The 21550-nt window shown below is 47.4% G+C and overlaps 1 protein-coding gene across 2 annotated transcripts in view; it reads right to left on the minus strand.

Moving 5' to 3' along the window:
• Positions 1-1077: 1077 nt before the first annotated feature.
• LOC140219302 (uncharacterized) overlaps positions 1078-21550 on the minus strand; it is a 42970-nt gene continuing 22497 nt past the window's right edge. For both annotated transcript variants that reach the window (XM_072289083.1, XM_072289082.1), the window contains exons 5-6: positions 2689-2769; positions 1078-1343 (exon numbers count right to left, since the gene is read on the minus strand). In XM_072289083.1, the coding sequence (XP_072145184.1) occupies positions 1198-1343; positions 2689-2769 (227 nt within the window). In that variant the 3' untranslated portion in view covers positions 1078-1197. The remainder of the gene's footprint in view (positions 1344-2688; positions 2770-21550) is intronic.

Genomic DNA, 21550 nt, shown 5'->3' on the forward strand with positions numbered 1-21550 from the left:
ATCCGTAATGTCGGCATGTCTAGGGGACAAACGCATACAACACACGCTAAGAAACTTCCTCCTAGTGTCTAGGCTCTCTTACATATTCAAGGAGCAAAAACCCTCAGATTTTCTCACTCGCGCCCGCTTACTCGCGCCTGCGCCCAAACGGCTGGCAATCCCTCAAATCAACGTCTCGTCCGATTCAGCGCAGCTGTGGCGCCTTTGCGCCGTGGATAAAGTGGCATGACGTCACACCTGCAACACTTGCGCTCCGGTGACTCATGGTGATTGCGACGATGAATGACCTTGCGAGACCTGAGGCAGTAGAGCTTTCGCTCTCACATTCGGCAAAAGCCTAAGACTGCTTACATGTGGGAATGCGGAAGCATTACACTTGCTTTGATGAAGTGTTCTTTTTTCGCGGGCACCTTAGCGGCGCAAGTTCTCGCTTGTCTTCTAAATGCGCCTCGCTAAAACCAAAACGCACCAAGCGTCACAAAGCGCTCGCTTATAACTCGATGGACCGCTCAGCAGTGTTTATTATTCTATACGCTGATTTTACACGCTCATGATGTGGCGCCACATCTTCCCCATTGAACGAGCCAACACGTGCCCAATGATACCGGTACTAGGCCACACATTCAATCAGCTTGGTAGCTGCGACATGATGCGTGCCATGACGTACGCACTGGGCCCCCATTTTGTCAACCTGAACCGGGCTGTGACGTCAGGGCTGTGACGTCAGGGAAACGTGCTCGTCTAATACTCAAGAAGTCCGGGTTCGAATGCCTCTTCGGCCGCAATCAATCGACTTCCATCTTCAAGGACATTGATTAACTTTGTTTACAAAAACCTTCCTGATAGATTTGAGCATTCTTGACGTCTCGTTACAATCAAGACCTTCGGCCATTTTTCGTAACATCGCTCGATATCGACGTCGCCGGATTTTGCCTAATCGGACATATGACGATTTCGCAATAAAATGAAACCATTATAGGTAAGGTTCGCGTGGTAAATGCGTAGTTTTCGTTGGCCAAATTGTTTCTTTATTGCGTAATTCACTGATGCAGCACAAAAATCTGATAAAGTTGGAAATATTGCAAGGTATACCTACATACTTCATTTCAGAAGCATGCGAGCGACAGTTAGTCAGTGCGGTTTCTGCTAACCATACAGCAACTCTGTGACTTTTCCTTAGTTGCAAGAACTCCTACTTTAATTCCTAAATATGTATGGGCATAGCCCATTGTAATACATCGTGATGAGGTCTCCCTGCTGTATGTGGTAAACATAATTTTGAAGGCATTCTTTATAGGCGCTCACAGCAGAATAGTTCCAGAGACGGAGTTCATGGAAGTGCTCTAAAGGGGAAAAGAAGATGATCCATTAATGCTAACTTGTTTCAGAAATATTTGCATATTGTACATCAGCTGCAAGCTTATTTCTTGAAACAGCACTACAAGGTCACCATTTGTTCTGCATGAAAATTCCAAGCCGATACTGCAATCCAAATGAAATGGATATACTCAAGAAGCTGGTCAGTGAAGAAACCTGAAAAATCTAGAGTTTGACTAAGCTTCAAGGTTCTTTTCGGGGTTAAAATCAATGACGTCATATTACCTCATAAGACATTTCTTTCTCACGCAAAACGCGAAATAACCAGCTTAATAATTTTTGCATCTCCCGAGGCAAAATCGTCTAACTACAAGGCCAAAATGTTGAGAATCGCAACTTTTACACTTCTGGGCGCATCGGCTTTAATAATTTATGGTGGATTAGATATTTTCTGCCAAATATTTATTTCGATAGTATAAATCTTCTATAGATCTTGTCGCGTAGCTACGCTACCGGGCCCCGTATATTTGTAACCATAATGCACTTCTGCTTACATGGGGTAAAAGATTACATGGGTAAAAGACGGCAAAGAGACTGCTCTCGAGGTGTGCACGTTTTAAGATTCTCTGAAACGATAACGCCTTGACGTTTTTGTCAATGTAAACAGCACACTTGTTAACAGTCGCTACGAAAAGAAACGAATCATGGCACTGTTTAGTTCGTAATGGCAGGGCAATACCGAAAATGTACTAGAAATAAAAATGCAACGCATTCACTGGTATGTTTTAGGGTGACAACTGAAACATTCGCTTTGAGAGTCTTCCAGAGAGCATGTTCAAAACCATACAAAATATTCCTTTTTATTTGACACCTATCAATTAGTTTTCCATTTCTGGAATTTTCTGAGATCTCTAGCAGGCCAGGATGATAACATATATATAATTAAGCCGCCTACTAATCTTTATGTACAGTCGTGAATCTCCGTAAGTTATGCAGGTATAAGAGCTTTCCTGCGAAATTAATCAGCAAACGGACGCGAAGAAATTGCTGAGAAATGAAACTGCTGTATGTGGCAGTATGACACTCATCGCTAAAGAAATTACCAAGGGCTGAAAACCACAGAACTGAAATTCTTATGTTTGGTTTAGCAGTACCTCACGGTAACCAGTTGTTTGTTGAAAGGTCATTAAGTGCGATAGGAGGTGGCCTGCAAAACACTAACCCAATGTCATGCAGAATTATTGTACTTTTAAAAATGTCTCGATCTTACCGAATAAACTATCGATAACTCATTCGACCACGTTCTTCGATTATTTCCCTTCCACTATCGTACTTGCAAAAACACTAATTCGTTGTTATCGTCATACTTACGATATCCACTTTTCACATGGAACACACCACAGTTGAAATCACGACTCTGGTACAGCAGGTACTCATAGAACGTGGTCTCGCCTTTAAGGAAAAGATAAAAAAACACACTGAAAGAGTTTTTCTGCAGTATATGACCTATAGAGACTCGTTCCCGTTTGAAACGAGGCTGGGAAGGAATATATTTTATACCGAGCTCTCATTTACGCAATAAAATACTTGACTTGTTAAAGCGCTCAAATGTGAAGGTAAGCCCAAGCTATGGCATTGTCAGACGGGCTATCAGAAAAAAGATTTTATGAGTAAATACTTGTACCACTTCCATTTTTATTACCTGAAGTATTTCCAATATGAATGTCATTGAACTTTTGTGCTTACTGCAGGCACTGCACAATTGACGTGAATGGCATACAATCAATTAATAATTCTGTTCCTCATTAGCTGTCGATAACGTACTTTCAAAGTTTGTCGCTGCACTCAGTCAAGTTTTTGCAGGGTTACTGAACATTCGCAAGAAAGCCGAACGTCTTTGTGCTCTCAGCAAAGCTACCCGCGTTGAATATGCAGTTGCATAGACACTATCAATATACATTTAGCGTATAAATCCCTATTTGCGTAAGCATATAGAATAGAACCTTGATACATTTTTAAAGAAAAAGAAACAAAGAGGTAACATACAACCCGATGTTACAAGAAAACTTGCCAGCCTCAGCTGTTGTCATCTGCGTTATGGGTAGTGTTACGCGAATCGTTGCAGCACGAAAGGAAGGCGCACATTGAACTGGAGAGTTTCGTGTGGCCTTGGACGTAAGTTGTAGTTGTTCGTGGCTTCGCCAAGCTAGGTTTGGGCTCTTCGACTTCGGTCTAGATCATCGCCTTCTTCGCGTAAGGAATTTTGGCTGGAACTTATGTGCTCGCTCAGCGAGAATTGTTGTAGCATTAGCCGCTGATGCGCGTCATGATGTCCGGGCCCGGGTGGTTCTAGAATGGATTGGTTCTTTTGCAGTTACTTAGTCATTTAGGACGAGAAACGGAAACAAACAAAATCGACCAGCTGTGTGACGCCAGAATAGGATGCTGCCACAGCAGCCTCGTATTGTGTTTGGGCGTCGTTCTTCGTGAGAGCGAATCAAAACGCTTAGTTCGCGTTGCCTCCATAAGCGTATGGTGGTTCGTATCGGTTATCACCAAATTAAAACGAAATTTGCCCTCCCCATGGCACTGCGCCGCGCATTCTGTGAAACAGATAGGTGGACTCGCTGAAGAACGAATTTTACTAAAGTGGGCATCCTTATCGCAATAGTGTAGGTGGCGACACCTGTCAATGGGACGTGCGACATCGTGCGGGGTGATTTTCATGTGCTGCGAGAGAAAATTTAGTGTGCGCCAGCATTTTCACATGACAACGGCGGGTTATTACAGCAGAGAAGCTGCCCTGGCGGGCTCGTGCAGCCTTTGATCACTCGTGTCCCGCGTCCTTTATTTCTAAAACCAGAACAAGCGGTCGGAAAACGCACCATACGATGGGAGTTTGGCTATGTAATGAATATAAGTACCACGAAAATAGTGCTTTCTCAGGACGTAATCACACGTAAAAAGAAGCGCAACTCTCCTCGTTCAATTTCCTGTTCTGAATCGCTAACCTTAGTCTGGGAAATCGCATGAACCAGGATCATATCAGGTTTCAGTCACTTGGATCGTTTCTTTTTCGGCATGATAGAGCACATACCAAGCCATCGAAAACCATCACACTTTGCAGCACGCAGGTCCGCTGATGATTACATGAACACGGCAGGCAGACAAGTAATATTGGCAGCATCATTAATAAAGGCTATTTTGCGCTCTTGTCTGAGCGTTGCTCGGTTTTTTCACACATTTATACCTAATATTTCACGAAATCTTGGTCTCAGGAACAGCCAATCAGGACAATGAGCAGGTGTTATGCGCTAAACAGAGCACTGGAGGCACGGTCGCAGGTGGTATTCGCTTGAGAAAGCGGCCTGGAAATAATACTAATGATTGGAAGATGCTACTTTTAAACTTATCTTCATGATAAGTAGTAGTACAGTAGAGACACGATAACATTTATCACAAGTAAACAAGTAAGGGTTCAATACTGTACAGCGCAGATATCAGTCATCGTGCTAACCTCAAGTAAGCAGATAATATCTCGGAGATGTGAACAATTAGGGGCAACCATAGGTTAGTGAAATTGCGCCGGTAATTGCCACATGAAGGGTGCATGGATGATCTGAGGACAGAACTTCAGAAACGTTTGGCTTTGCGTGACGGTGCAGCTTTACTTATTGGGTGGCAGTGCATGAGTGCGACCAGCTGTGAACGTATCAGGGTGGGTAGTGGGTGGCCTTGGATGGTGTAACCTGCGCATAGACTAGTTCACGGCACAGTGGTGCGATTGAGGACAATACGACGTGGTCATTCCGATGAAGCGTACACCTACGAAGAGGTTACTCTGTTTATCATGTTGGATATTGATAGTGGACTGAAGGTAGGTGCCGCAAGTTCCTCGAGCTGAGCGTTTCCACGAGTTGAATGATAAAAGAGATGTTGTATTCTTGATTCTGCACTGATGTAAAATGAGGTTACAACTCTACGCGCTTTCAGTGCAAATGGGGTGGGCATAACCAGATTTGCAATGTTGGAAGCAGAGTGGAAGTCAATGACGGCTGAAAAGAGTGGCGAGTTCTAGAAATAGCTGCGCTTGACCCTGTCAGTCGACAAAACCACTTGGCGTTCGTTGACGAAGACCGAGAGAAAGAGGTTGATTGGCAGAGAAGAGGAAGGAGTGCTGATGGTACCATAATTGTCGTGTTTGGTGCTGACGCCTCAGCATTGGTCAGCAGTGTAGAGATTTAGCGGAAGGGACGGACAGATGAAAGGGGTGACAAGTAAAGTAATTCTCAGAGCTGGTAGCTGTTCTGCTGTGCGATCTCTAAATGCGCTTTGCAATAAGGCGAAACGCGACAAATTCGTCTGTACCCATGACATTGCCGGTGCGAATACCGCCACCACACTAACATTAGCATCTCCTTCACGGAGGCCATAACACTCTCTATTTTTTCGTCAACTGCAGGACCATGAAAGGCTGCCATCCAGGAGCATAACAGTTACTCTGATGCTATCATGACTGATGAAGTCTTTGTTCCGTGTAGCAAGGTCTTAGCTCACAATAACATCACCCGATAGATGTACCTTGGTAGAAGCTGGACGCAGACGGGCAACATGAAGCGAGGTTGCTGGACACAGCTGTCAGTATCTACCTGACGAAACCAGTCTGCGCGAAAACTTTGCCCGGCAGCCATAGCGCTGTGCCATGAACGAACTCTAGAATTCTACAGGCAAGGTTCTCCTTCAAGAAGCCGCACACGCCTAACAGTACAAGAGGAAGGTCGCAAGTACAAGATGAGTGAGCATGGCAGGATACTAGGGTGGCTTTCAGTTCCTGACGAATTCGTTCACTGATTCCATTGGTGAATGAGTGCGAATATATTGTGAGGCCGTGATGAACACGAAGCAGGCACGTCAGTTCGGGAAAAAAAAGCTCACATTCGAAGTGGTAGCAGCAATCCTTTATGGCCGCGCTTGGGCATCCGAATGATTATGTCGAGTCGCCTAAGAAAGCAAAAAGGCACAGTAGATGCCGCTATGTTGATTAACAGCAGCGGATGATGAACATAAGGGAAAGAACGGGGCGCATGCCGGCTTGAGCGCCATTGTGTGTTACGCCTGCGTCCATTTCTATGTGCGTTGCCTACGACGAATGCTGGAGTGTACGCATGCGTGTATACGCACGTTCTTTGCCTGTGTGCGAACGCGCATTTTTGTTAGTATGAATGGAAGACCACCCGTGAAACCGTAGCAATATGTTTCCATATACGTGTGCGTGCTTGTAAGCGCGTGCTTTCACCACATGAGCACTTGCGCGCAGTTGCTTTAGGGTTTCTTAGGTCACTCATTACGCCGGTAGCAAAACTGCGCGATACTCAATGATTGCAAATAATTGTGACGCAGGGTAGAGGGGTAGAAATTGATAAATTAGGGTGAAAAACAAATACCGCTTCTGCTTCTGGCCACTAGCGGTTTGCTGAGTTTGGTGCAAACAGTCATCAATGGAATGACGCGCGGCTATGCACACATTAGAGACAATAAGCACAATCCCTCGACACAGTCACATCAGTGAGGTGGTAGAGTTGCATAAATGTACTGCTTGTATGAACTAGGCTATGCCACTTGTTCGAGCACCTCTTCGAACTTTGCTGTCGATGTTTGTAGGAAGGATAAGGAATGGGTCACGATTGAAACTGGGGATCAGTCCTTCCTGTTCAACAAGCAGATCTTTTCTAAAAGGTTGAGAGGCCAGCACTATGTAATATGACACTCTTTAGAAGGTGTGTTTTCTGTGTATCCTTTTTTAAGGCGAAAACTTTAACCCTTTAGCCCTTGCAATGACTCATACCGGAAGAAAGCGGTGCCTATCCTAGTGATGCAAAAAATATAATCAGCAATGGCTGATAATCCGTAAGCAAACACAGATGCAATGGCTGAATTTGAATAAAGAAAGGAAAAAAATGAGAAAGGCGGAAAGAAACAAAGAACAAATGAAAAGCAAAGAAAGGAAGAACGAAAAACAAAGACGGACGGAAAGAGAGAACGAAAGGAAAAACGGAATAACGTTTAGGTAGTGCATTAGGGGCTCGCATGTGTCGTTTGGATGTAGACCTACAGTACAATACGTTTACTTCACACTGCACCTCATTATCTCTTAGGAGAAATTTGACCCTAGCGAGCATACAACTTAATGGCTTACCACATGTGAAAAGGCTTTCGCCTTCACGTCTTACAGGAGTGTTACATCCTGCAGATTCATTTTAATTTAAGTTATTTAGAATAATGTGGAGAAATAAACAATTGTGGATATGCATGACCAGCCTTAATCTTCAAACTCAGAACGCGAGAGAAGACTGTGTACCACCCCTACAAGCCAAAAAAACAAAGCTGCTATGTGTGCCAGCGCATGGGTCACCGATCGGACGTTTGTCCTACCGCGAACATCAAGATCTGTCTCGCTTGCGGCACGCACGACCCGACCAACGACCACATCACTACCACCAAAAAGCACCCTCCTTCCGGAACGAGGAAGTAAGACGACGACAATGATGGAGGAAGGCCAAGGCGAAGCCGCCTGAGGTAATTCAACTCGAAGTCCTCGGCGAGCCGCTCAAGGTGCCGGGCCTAGTCCAGGTCAAGGTTCCCGTCCCGATCCCGGGCCCAGTCCGGGTCAACCTTGGGGCCCCGATCCCAGTCCCGATTTCGCTGGGAATGGCCAAAGCCAGGAGAGAAGCAAGGCCAGCGGCAGCCTTCTACCTCGTCATCCTGTCGTGTCTGACGGAAGGACAGCGCAACCGTTGAGCGAAACAATACGGATTTATTTAGCCATCAGTTTAACAACGGCGGAACAACTGTCCGGTTCTATGTTACAGGTATGAAAGCGCGCGCCAGCTTGAAGGCCGGTGCTTTTTGGCACAACCACAGAGTGATAACGCTTGCGCCGCTACCACGGAGCATGCCTAGTAGGGACGCCTTGTCACCTAGGCGCGCGACATATAATCTCCCCCATACTTATTTGGTGTCCCGAAGTAGTATTAGGTGGCGTAGCGATCGGGAGGTCCGCGCTGACGTAGTGGGCAGCGGCGACCCTGTTCGGCGGTTTCCCTGGGTGTCGTCGGCTGTTCCACAGGCTCAGTGGGGCAGCTGGCGCTAGTGCTAGTTGTGACATGGTCTTCATCGTGGAAGTCGTTGGATGTGATCACCTTGTCGTCAGAGACCGGAGCACGTACGATGTGGTGACGTTGACGCACCCACTCCCACACACCCCGGCGGGTCACAACGCTAACACAATACGACACTGGACCGCTGCGGGCGAGAACGGTAACATTGAACCACCTTGGTCCTCAGCGAAAATTAAATGTATGGTTTTTATTGCCGCAAGGGCCAGGTATGGCCAAAGAGCGCCACGCAAGTATTAGTGATTTCGCGTTGGAGTGATGGGTTCTATGAAGTTGATGTGACGTGGCTATAAAGGGGCCTAAAAATAGTCATTTTAAAGTGCTTAAAATGTACGTGTGATAAGATTATGGCAATGGCAAGCGGCGTTTACTATGAACAATAAGGTGCATTAGAAATAATGACACGACATACAAAAAATATGTTAGATGCTGAAGTTCAATAGAGCACCCCTGCCTCGTTAGAGCCCTTGTGACACAAGGGCCTGGATGCATGCGCTATACAAATCAACTATCACAGCGGCATCCTCGGGAAAGAGGAGGCACTACGAATTTAATGGGCTGATAACATGTAGGACAACATCATTTAAATAATTTAGCACTGCCTTGGTGTTAAAAACAGGTTCTTTACCAATAAACATAGCTGGGTGGAGAGGGACGCAATAATGATACGCAAGAGGAAAATGTTTCTTTCTTTCAGATTTGGCTTAGCGACACTCTAAGAGGACGTGGAGGACGGTCAGCCTCTCACCACATCGACCACAGGTTGGCGGTTCATTTCCAGTAAGCAGAAAATTGTGGGTACCAAATGTGTGCCCTATTCTGAGGCGACAGAATACGACATTTGTTCGCTGTGATTTTGTTGGGGAGGGCCAAAAACCTAACTGTGGCTTTATAACGTGCACTTAATTATTTTTTTCTGCATTCCACATGCGTTGCCAGTGCTGTCGCAGCTTCTTTCGTAAGAAAGGTCTAAGATCTGTGACAGGGACAGCAGCCGTAGGAAAGGGGGTTAGCGATGTGAGTGATGTGGCCATTTTATCAGCTAGTACATTACCCTCGATGCCTCTATGGCCAGGCGCCTAGCATATTACTACATTTTTATGTGATAGATAAATATTGCATAACAGTGAGTAGAGTTCATTGAAGACATGATTTGTATACTTTTGTAAAAAGATTAGCGCTTTTACAAGACTTAACGAGTCTGTGAATACTATTATTCTGTCCAGTTTTAATTTATTTATATGTTTTACTGCAGGCAGTACTGCATAGACTTCTGCAGTGAAGATACTTATTAGCGGGTTCAATACGTCAGATTTAGAAAAAGAAGCACCAACAGCGGCATAAGGTAAACCAGCATATGATTTTGATGCATCTGTAAAATTCAGAGCAGCAGTACTTGGATTTAAGTTCACGGAAATGCATAGCGATTTCGAGGTCAGGAGCGTGCTTTGTAACCTCTAGAAAGCGTCCATCACAATCCATATCCTGCCACTCTCAGGCGGTAATAGCTTAGCAGGAGGCATTAGGCGATGTTCGAGTACTGGGACATCCATTTCTTCGCTAAGTTTTCTTGCACGGAGTGACAGAGGAAGTCTCACAGAGGGTCTATTGCGAAAAAGTGTTTGACACGTCAAGTCGTTAACGGTTGTTAAACGCGGATGTTCTTTATTAGAGCGCACTTTGAGAAAATAGGTGAAGCTGGTGTATGCTTTCTGAAGATGGAGTGACCACTCATGTGACTCTACATATAGACGTTCGACAGGGCTTGTTCTAAATGGGCCAGTGGCCAGGCGGATACCCAGATGACGAACGGGGTCTAACACCTTTAGCGCGCTCGGTTCGGGAGAGTGATATACTACGGCACCATAATCTAATTGTGATCGGACTAGACTCCTGTAAAGATTCATTAAACATTTCCTGTCACTACCCCATCTTGTGTGGGATAGGATTTTAGGTAAATTCGTAGTTTTTAGACATATTGCTTTAAGATATTTTATATGTGAGGTGAGAGTAAGTCTGCAGTCAAGTATAACACCTAGGAATTTCTGTTCATTGTTCAGAGGTATTTGTTGTCCGCCCTGTTTTACGCAAGGATCTGGGACCAGGCCTCTCTTTCTTGTGAAGGGAACACAATAATTTTGTGGGGGTTGATTTTAAATCCATTTTGGTCAGCACACTTGGAAACCTTGTTTAAGCCCTGCTGTACCTGTCTCTCGCACACAGTGAGTTTGCAGGATTTGAAACCTATTTGTATATCGTCCACGTAGACAGAATAAAGAATGGCTGGAGGCAGTGAAGCACGAAATGTTGTCATCTTAACAATAAAGAGTGTGCAGCTGAGCACTCCTCCCTGGGGTACACCAGTTTCCTGTATAAAAGGACGTGACCGTACATTACCGACGTTTACCCGGAAGGCACGATTCGACAAATAGCTTTCTATTAGGTTTAGCATATTGCCAGGAATGCACTCTTCTGATAAGTTTCTCAAGATGCCGCTGCGCCACTTTGTGTCGTACGCCTTCTGCAGGTCAAGAAATATGGATAAGAAAAACTGTTTGTGTACAAATGCGTCACGGATATATCCTTCAGCGAAAATTGCAGACACGTACGAAGTCTCCTTCACTGAACGCAGTCGCCGCACGATGCCTGCGGCGACTGGTGTCCTGAAACTGTTTGTGGGCGACCCGCTCTTTAACGGAGGGCCTGACGAGGTCTAGTCTAGTCCTGAGGCGCCTCCGCAACAGCAAAAGAGAGGGTGACTCTGCTGTAGTCGCTTGCGGAGTGTTGCGGTACGACAGGAGGAAGTCAGCGAGCTCTGACGGTGATGTGGATCAGCTGGACTTCCTAAGTGCACCCTTCAGCGTCTGGACGAAACGTTCTGCCAGACCGTTGCTGCTGGGATGATACGGAGCTGTTCTCACGTGTCTGGTTCCTACCCGCTGCAGGTACTCCTGAAAATCTGCAAAAGTAAACTTAGTGCCGTTGTCGGACACTAAAGTCTCGGGAAATCCGAATCTGCAAAACAGTTCATGAAGTCATGAAATGGTTGCTTTAGTGGTGGTTGTCCGCATTGGAAACACTTCAGGCCAGTTTGAATGTGCGTCAACCACCACAAGGTACGTCACTTCGTTTATCGGGCCAGCAAAATCTACGTGCAACCGTTGCCAAGGGCGCGTAGGCCATGCCCAAGAATGCAAGGGCGCTTTAGGCGGCAGACTGAATAGAGGCGCAAGTGGTGCAAGGCGCGGTGAAACGCTCTCTGTCACTATCGATTGTAGGCCACCAAACATGGCTCATTGGTAGTTCTTTTGTGCGACCAACGCCTGGATGATCTTGGTGCAACTAGTCCAAATGAACGTGCTGAATTTTTCGGGAACAAGTACGCGCATTCCCAGCATAATGCATCCTCGATGTATGGACAGTTCTAGTCTTCTATGAAAGAACGGTTTGATTTCATCCAGGATACTACGCGGCCAGTCTGACAGGATATGATGAGTCACAGTACGCAAAGTAGCATCACGTGAAGCTTCACGCGCAATATCAGTGCTGTTGATCGGCATAGGGTCGAAGCGTAGGTCATAAAAAGATTCTTCCTGCTCATTGATCGTCAGCTGTGTTATTGGCAGCTTGGACAAGCAATCTGTGTCAGCGTTCTCTGCAGAAGGCCGAAACATTAATGAAAAGGAATACGCCGACAAATCAACCACCCATCATTGTAGTCTTGCGGCGGCAATTGCTGGTATGCCATCCTTGGGACCAAAAATTGTAGCCAAAGGCTTTTTGTCCGTGCTCAAAACAAAATACCTTGCATACACGCAGTAATCGGATTTTTTAACGCCGAACACAAGAGCTCAGGCTTCTTTTTCTAATTGACTATAGCCTTTCTCAGCACGACTCAAGGTGCGTGAGGCATCTGCTACTAGCCTTATCTGACCGTCGGCAAAAATATGTGAAAACACTGCACCTACCCCGTAAGCGGATGCATCACACTATAACTGCAGGGGCAGGCCTGGATCATAGTGCGCCAAGATCAGAGCTGACGACAGCAGCTGCTTCATGTGCTGAAAGGCGCGGTCGCAAGGCGTGTTTCCATTCCAGGCGACGTCTTTCTGCAAGAGGCTGTTAAAGGGGAAAAGAATGGTGGACAAGTTTGGAACGAAATTTCCATAGTAGTTGATGAGGCCCAACAGCGATTGAAGTTGGTGCTTTACAGTTCGCGCCGATGCCTTTGTTATCGCTGCCAGTTTTTCATCTGTTGGGTGGATGCCGTGTTTGTTGTTTACATGACACAGGTAAGTCAGCTCATCGCGAAAGAATTCGTACTTCGATGTCTTGACGCGAATTCCACGTTCTGACAGCGTTTGGAGAACTGCCTCAAGGTTCTGCAAGTGTTCTTCCTTTGAGCGACTAGTAATTAGGATATCATCAATGTAGCAAAACACGAAGTTGAGGCCCTTCAAGATATTATCCATTATTTTTTGGAATATTGCAGGTGCCGAAGCTATCCCGAAAGGTAGACGATTCACGGCGTAAAGACATTTGTGGGCGTTAAGCGCAAGGTACGGTTTTGACTCTCGGTCAATTTCTACTTGCTGGTCCGCCCAGTTGAGATCAATATTAGAGAATTGCTGTCCGACAGCGAGGGCTGCAAACAGGTCGTCGGGCTTGGGTAACGGGTAATGTTCTACGTCAAGTATGGGGTTCAGCGTCAGCTTGTAATCACCACATACTCTTATTGACCTGTCGCGCTTCAAGGCTGGCACCACCAGAGTGGCGGACTCGCTACCGGTGTCCATATGCCCATCTACTCTTCTCTAGACAACTCTTGCTCAACAGTACCTTTTAGAGAAAACGGAATGCTTCGAGATTTGAAACATTTTGGCGCCTTCCGATCATTGAAAACGAGAGTCGCCTTCTCACCACGGATAGTGCCTAGCTCATTCCTGAAGAGGTCCTTATGGCGGTCAAGCAAGGATTGTAGTTGGGGAAGTCGTTGAGCGCTTAGTAATGTCTCGCCCTGTAGCTGATGCAGGCCGCGAATTTGCTTCCAATCGACGCGCTCTTGCTTAAGCCAGTTGCGCACAAACAGTGCTGGCCCATTCCGGGGAAGCACGTACAGCGGCAAGAGCTGACATTGATCGTTGTGCTCTGCTATAGGAAAACAAACACCGCATGGCTTCATAGGTTCGCTCGTATAAGTCCTGAGCGTCAACTTAGTTTGCCTCAGAGGTACTGCCGGGAAAGAGAGCGGAACTGACCCAAGGACATTACCGAAATGGCGGCTCCCGTATCAAGCTCCATTAGCAAGATAACACCCTCGACAATTCTGCTGAGCATGATGGCGTCTCCCCACTCTACCTGTTTTGTTACAACACTTTTCAGGGGTGGTTCTGATGGTTGTAACACCCGAACGTTCTGCACTGGTCGCTTGCGCGTCGACCGCAATTTTCCTTGCCGCATTAGGCAGGCTTTCGGAATGTGCCCTTTCTTGTTGCAGAAAAAGTAAGTCGCATTGACATACGGGCACGCATTGGTAGTGCGAGTTCGGTCACAGCGGAATCATTTCGTTGCTCCCTTGATAAGCAACTGATGCACCCCGAACTCGCTTTGAGGCTTCGAATGAGCAGCTGTAGGGTTAGCAAGCGCAGCTTCCAAAGCTGTTGCGCGGTCAGCGGCTCGTTGAAACGTTAGGTGCCCGTCTTCGGAAAAAAAAGTGTATTTGAACGTCGACTCTGAGCAAACCACACACAAATCTGTCTCGAAGCGACTCGTCAAGATATGCACCAAACTCGCATGTTTGCGCCAATGCCTGTAACTCCGCCATGTACTGTGGTATCGCTTCGTGTTCCTTCTACCCTCGGCGATGAAACTTCGCTCGCTCACCGACGACTGACCGTTCAGGGGCTAAATGTTTACGAAGCTGCGCGCGCAAGCTTTCCAGGGACTTCGAGGACGGCTTATCTGGAGCGGCGAGCGACTTAAGGAGCGAATACGTTTGCGGACCCAATATGCTGATGAACGCGTCTACCCTCCGGTCCTTCGGGACATTATTGGCTCGAGGGTACGCGTGCACGCGTTCGTCGTAGCTAGTCCAATCGCTCGTAGAATTGTCGAAATGTTCTACTTGCCCCAGTTGCAGACTGAAGGTCGCCTTCGCCGTACTGTCCCAACCGCCTGCTCCCCAGCTGTCCGTAAGCATTCTGTCAGCCGGCGAATACCGTTGCTGTCAGGCAGGAGCTTCTTCCTTGCTGGCAGAATCCCATCCTCGTCGCCAGTCTATGTCGTGTCTGACGGAATGACAGCGCAACGGTTGAGCGAAGCAATACGGCTTTATTTATCCATCAACTGAACAATGGCGGGCGAACAGCCCAGTTCCAAGTTACAGGAATGAAAGCGCGCGCCAGCTTGAATGCCGGCGCTTTTAAGCACAACCACAGCGTGATAACGTTTGCGCGACTACCACGGCGCATGCCTAGTTGTGACGCCGTGCTACCTAGACACGCGAGATATCACATCCACGTCGAAGCAGAAGAAACAATCGGGAAAGAAGAACCAGGCCAACAACAAAGAAGTGAGCCGGAATCAATATACTAACTCCTTCGCTCAAAATACCAGTGACAATAGTAAATGCTCCCCAGAATGTACGCGCATCAGCGAAGAAAGCAAAAAAAAAAACTTAAAGCTCAGGCTAACGACCTAAATCAACGGATGCAATGCTTAGAAGCGTTGGTAAGCAAAACAAACAGCAACAACGCACAGGCAGGGCCGCAAAGCAGAACGATAGGCCACCAGCCCGCCATCTCCAGTCCTCCCCCCTCAATAATCACCAGGCCCTCTTCGCTCCCTGGTGTGGTCTCGGCAGCGGCAAGTCAGTCAAGTGTAGTCACCCTTGAAAGCATTTATGCTACAAAACAACAGATGCTTTAGCAAAGGCGAATGAAACAATAAAGTCAAGAAGAACACACTAAGCCATGAAGACCTTGAAAGAAGAATACGCAAGGTCGAGTTCGGCTCGCGCAAGCAGGTAGGTGGATGACGAAAGTAGCAACGCACGCATCAAGGCGTACAGGCGCATAAACAACACGAGTGACGTCAGGGACGCCGACAACTGCGATAGCGGTGGCATGAAGGTCAGCAAGAAACTGATCAAGAAACGCCAATGTATGAAAGCCGCTAACCCTACAGCTAGAATAGAACTGGCAGAACTTTCGAAGTTAATCAACAAGCGTAAGACAGCTGACATAAGGAAGTATAACATGGATAGAATTGAACAAGCTCTCAGGAACGGAGGAAGCCTAAAAGCAGTGAAGAAGAAACTAGGAATTGGCAAGAATCAGATGTATGCGCTAAGAGACAAAGCCGGCAATATCATTACTAATATGGATGAGATAGTTCAAGTGGCTGAGGAGTTCTATAGAGATTTATACAGTACGAGTGGCACCCACGATGATAATGGAAGAAAGAATAATCTAGAGGAATTCGATATCCCAGAAGTAACGCCGGAAGAAGTAAAGAAAGCCTTGGTAGCTATACAAAGGGGGAAGGCAGCTGGGGAGGATCAGGTAACAGCAGATTTGCTGAAGGATGGTGGGCAGATTGTTCTAGAAAAACTGGCCAGCCTCTATACGCAATGCCTCAAGACCTCGAGCGTACCGGAATCTTGGAAGAACGCTAACGTAATCCTAATCCATAAGAAAGGCGACGCCAAAGACTTGAAAAATTATAGACCGATCAGCTTACTGTCCGTTGCCTACAAAGTATTTACTAAGGTAATTGCAAATAGAATCCGGAACACCTTAGACTTCCGTCAACCAAAGGACCAGGCAGGATTCCGTAAAGGCTACTCAACAATAGATCATATTCACACTATCAATCAGGTGATAGAGAAATGTGCGGAATATAACCAACCATTACATATAGCTTTCATTGATTACGAGAAAGCGTTTGATTCAGTCGAAACCTCAGCAGTCATGGAGGCATTGCGGAATCAGGGTGTAGACGAACCGTATGTAAAAATACTGAAAGATATCTATAGCGGCTCCACAGCCACTGTACTCCTCCATAAAGAAAGCAACAAAATCCCAATAAAGAAAGGCGTCAGGCAGGGAGATACGATCTCTCCAATGCTATTCACAGCGTGTTTACAGGAGGTATTCAGAGACCTGGATTGGGAAGAATTGGGGATAAGAGTAAATGGAGAATACCTTAGTAACTTGCGCTTCGCTGATGATATTGCCTTGCTTAGTAACTCAGGGGACCAACTGCAATGCATGCTCACTGATCTGGAGAGGCAGAGCAGAAGGGTGGGACTAAAAATGAATCTGCAGAAAACTAAAGTAATGTTTAACAGTCTCGGAAGGGAACAGCAGTTTACGATAGGTAGCGAGGCACTGGAAGTGGTAAGAGAATACATCTACTTAGGACAGGTAGTGACTGCTGATCCAGATCATGAGAGCGAAATAATCAGAAGAATAAGAATGGGCTGGGGTGCATTTGGCAGGCATTCGCAGATCATGAACAGCAGGTTGCCATTATCCCTCAAGAGAAAAGTGTATAACAGCTGTGTCTTACCAGTACTCACGTACGGGGCAGAAACCTGGAGGCTTACGAAAAGGGTTCTACTTAAATTGAGGACGACGCAACGAGCTATGGAAAGAAAAATAATAGGTGTAACGTTAAGGGATAAGAAAAGAGCAGATTGGGTGAGGGAACAAACGCGCGTTAATGACATCTTAGTTGAAATCAAGAAAAAGAAATGGGCATGGGCAGGACATGTAATGAGGAGGGAAGATAACCGATGGTCATTAAGGGTTACGGACTGGATTCCGAGGGAAGGGAAACGTAGCAGGGGGCGACAGAAAGTTAGGTGGGCAGATGAGATTAGGAAGTTTGGAGGGTCAACATGGCCACAATTAGTACATGACCGGGGTAGTTGGAGAAGTATGGGAGAGGCCTTTGCCCTGCAGTGGGCGTAATCATGCTGATGATGATGATGATGATGATGATGATGATGATGATGATGAAGGTCAGCAATGGCTAACACCACACGCAGCGTGCCCGAGCACCTTGAGATCTGACAGAGGCATTGTCGCTCTTTCAACAAGAAGGCAAGTTCACTCCAGCACTTCATCCAAAATCACCCATACCCTCCCGACGTCATCTGCCTTCAAGAATTCGGGAACCCACCGATCAAGCTGCGGGGTTACTTTGTAATTAAATACGCGGGATCACTGAAGGTCGCAGTTTTATTTTACGAAACGGTGACAGCCGTGGGACAACATTATCAACATCATGACATTATTCGCGTGCTAGTGGAAGTCCTCTCGCAGAAGAGGGGTACACGTAGCACTTTCATTCTGAAATTGTGCAGTCCGCCGAGGACTCTGAAGGACAACTTTCGCAACATCATTTATGACAGCGTGAGAACCGGTGGTTGCAACCAACTGGCACTAGTGGGAGACGTGAACGCTAGACACATGACTTTGGGCTACCATCAACACACGCAAAAGGGGAGATCGTTCCACGATGCGGTTGACCAAACGGGCCTCTAATTGATAACCAACGTCCTCCAACCAACCCGAGTAGGCAACAGTGTAAGTCGAGACACGTTTCCGGACCTGTAATTTGTCAAAAACGTAAGGGAATACTCATGTGCCCACCTGGGCGAAACGCTGGGCAGCGATCACTATATCTTCAGCATATCGGTATCCACCCGGAAATTCAAGAGAACAATTGGCGAAATTAGGCTCACAGACTGGGATGTGTACAGGCAGTATCCCCCGCCCGAAAAAGGTATAACGGACATAGCGGAATGGATGCAGCACCTCCGGGACGCCCAAATCCAAAACACCAAAACTATCCAGTGCACCGTCAAGACGCCCGAAACCGACCGCCGACTCTTACACCTGTGGGAAGCCCCCTGAGGGTCTCCTCAAACTGTGGAAGTGACAGCAGTTAAACCGGAACTTACGTCTACGAATCGAGCATATAACAGAAGATGGCAAAAATTACGCGAACGAGCTGACACAGCAAAATTGGGAACAGTTTTGCTCCTCACTCAAGGGTACCCTGAGTAAGGCGCAGACGTGGGCCGTCCTACGTTGCCTGATCAAGCCCGACAAGGCGAAATTGACAACCAGTCGGACCCTTCTAGAAATGACTCACAAATTCCCTGGAAACGACCAGGATGTGATTGACACCCTAAAAACCAGATACCTGGGTAGCGGCCCCATACGACCCGGCCTTCTCAAATACGAAGGAGAACCAAGACCAGAACTGGACGCTCTGATCACGGAGGATGAGGGTTATGCCGCGGTGCGACAATCACAGCGCAACGCTGCTCCTGGGTTTGTGAAAATCACATATGCCGTGATTAGAAACCTGAGCCCTGTACACATCCAGGACTTGACCGAATACCTAAACGAGGAACTGTGGAGCAAGGGCCACTTACGGAACGAGTGGAAACACACGGAAACCGTGACCATTCGCAAACCCGGCAAGAAGCCCGCGATCGATGCCCTGCGTCCCATCTCGCTGACTTTGTGCCTCGGCAAGGTGTGCTAGAGGGTCATCGAAACCCGCCTCCAAAAGTACATAGAGGACGTGACTTCTTTCCGCACATCATGCTTGGCTACAGGCCGGGACTTTCTTTGCAAGATGTTTTCCTAATCCTAAGGGAAAAGGTTCTCAAGGGCATTCCGAAGAGAGGAGAACACCTCCTGCTCACGCTCGACCTGATAAGGGCATTCAATAACATATCTCACGAGGCCATTCTCAAGGGACCGAACGACATCGGCTACGGGAAGTGTATCTTTAATTACGTCAAATCGTTACGGACGGGCCAGACCGCAACCATCGGAATGGGCCAGACTCAATCCGATATGATCGACGTGCCGAACAAAGGAATGCCGCAAGGGGCGATAGTCTCACCGATTCACTTCAACGTCGCGATGCTAGCGTTGACCAAAGAGCTGCGGAATATCCCGGACCTAGTTTACGCCCAGTACGCAGACGACATCACGCACTGGGCCACCAAGGGATCCCTCGCGCGAAAATAGACGACCCTTCAGGTGGCCGCGACGGCCGTGGAGAGATTTGCGGCGGCGAGCAGGATTTGTTGCGTGCCGAGAAGTCCGAAGTGATCCGGGTGCACAGAGAAACAATGTACGAGTCCACCGGCCCAATAGACCTCTATCTAGAGAGCCAGAAGATCACGGAAAGCAATAAGACTAGGATTCTATTTTTTTGGATTCCGAGCAACCTGAACGCCTCCCACACCATGCAAACCCTATGGTCCGCCACAATCTAGATCTCGCGGATTATCAAACGAGAAACAAGAAGCCGCAAGGGCATGCGCGAAGAAGACACGCTTCGCCTCATCCAGGATCTGGTGATCAGGAGAGCAACGTATAGCATGCCGCATCACTACCACTCGCTAAACAATCGGGACCAAGAACAAGTAGATACCATCATCAGAGGCGCGCACAAAATGGCCCTGGGTCACGCTGTCACCACCTCAATCGAGAAGTTAGCGGCCCTCGGGATCCACAACACCTTCGCTGAGCTGTCGGAAGGGGTTACGGCTTCGCAAAAATCCAGACCGCAGAACACGGCGGCGGGCAGAGCCATCATCCACCGGACCGCAACTGCAACGGAACTGCGTGCCCTTGATGGGCAAAGATCACACCTGCCCGGGGTCAGACGCAAGATGAAGGCGAACCCCATACCGAAGCACTTTAGTCGTAAACTCCATGAAGGACGATGCAAGGCTCGCGTTGACAGACAGCGCCGATAATTCTAGGGTGACCCGTACGTAACGCACGTGGACGTGGTGGTGTACCTGGTAGGGGGCTTCTTCGCGTTAGCAGACGTGAACGCGAGAGACAACTCCTTGACCCTCGCGGCCTCCATCAGCGCAGAGACTCCAGCTGCGGCTGCGACCATAACCACAGCGCAAGTAATAAAGCAACAAGACAGAGTAGGCAGGGAAGTTCATGTCATTACCTACTCTCAACAGGCCTGCCGCAACTTTACGAACTGACGAACACCACCGCTGGCGGCTCAGATTCTAGGCCCGAGGCTGCAAGAATCCCATCAAATCACGTGGACGTCAGGCCACGCGAGACTGCAGGGGAACGAATGGACGAACGCCTCAGCTCGAACGCTGATCAACCGAGCGGGGCAAAACCAATCGTCTCATCAATATCCGCCCTTTACCTTCGTGCCGCTGTCATCCAATTACTGCGACCGACTCGAGATCCAGCGACCCAACCGCAGGATCTACCCCCTCACAGAAAGCTCAGCACTGAAGAGGCAGTAGCTCTCACTCTTATTTAGACCAACACATTCCCAAACCTACACAGATACAGCAAAATGTTCCTACATATATGTCGCGGCATTTGCTCCTGGTGCGACGAGACACGGCCTGCACTCTTTCACATGTCGTAGGGGTGCGGGGGCAAACCTCAACACTTAAAGGCTACTAGAACGTCATCTGAGCGATGGGAGGTACAGCTGACCTGCGATACGCTGGCGGGACAAGAAGTTCTCGTCCAGCAAGTATGTCGTGCAGGCATGGCCAGTGGAGTCCTGGAATGGGGACACCACCCAGTCGACCTGAAGAACAACGACCTCGATGGTCCAAATAAATGTTTTCTCCCTGTCTCTCTCGAGACACGTGTTCGTGTGCGAAGATATAGAAGAGGGAGATATGTGAGTAGGAAGGAGCAATAAAGAACTGGTAGATACATGTTTAATTGTGTACTGAAATATTAAAAAAATTATCCTCAACCCTGGCTCCGCTAGACATTGTAACACAATGAAGTCCGTGGCACACTTTATTAATACATGTGCAGGGCGTTGATTCCGTGCGCGTCTACTCACCGAATACAGATAACTCAGATTTTTGTAGATAATTATGCTGCAAGTTAGATACTTTACATTATGACCTAATGCTCGATATTTTATTCACCAATACTTGCAATTATTATTCTGCTGTTTCTCCCTCCCAATGGTATGCCTTTCACAGCTTTGCCTTTCAAGGGATACCATAAACTTTA

The sequence above is a fragment of the Dermacentor andersoni genome, chromosome 7, assembly GCF_023375885.2.
Source record: "Dermacentor andersoni chromosome 7, qqDerAnde1_hic_scaffold, whole genome shotgun sequence".
Classification (NCBI taxonomy): domain Eukaryota; kingdom Metazoa; phylum Arthropoda; class Arachnida; order Ixodida; family Ixodidae; genus Dermacentor; species Dermacentor andersoni.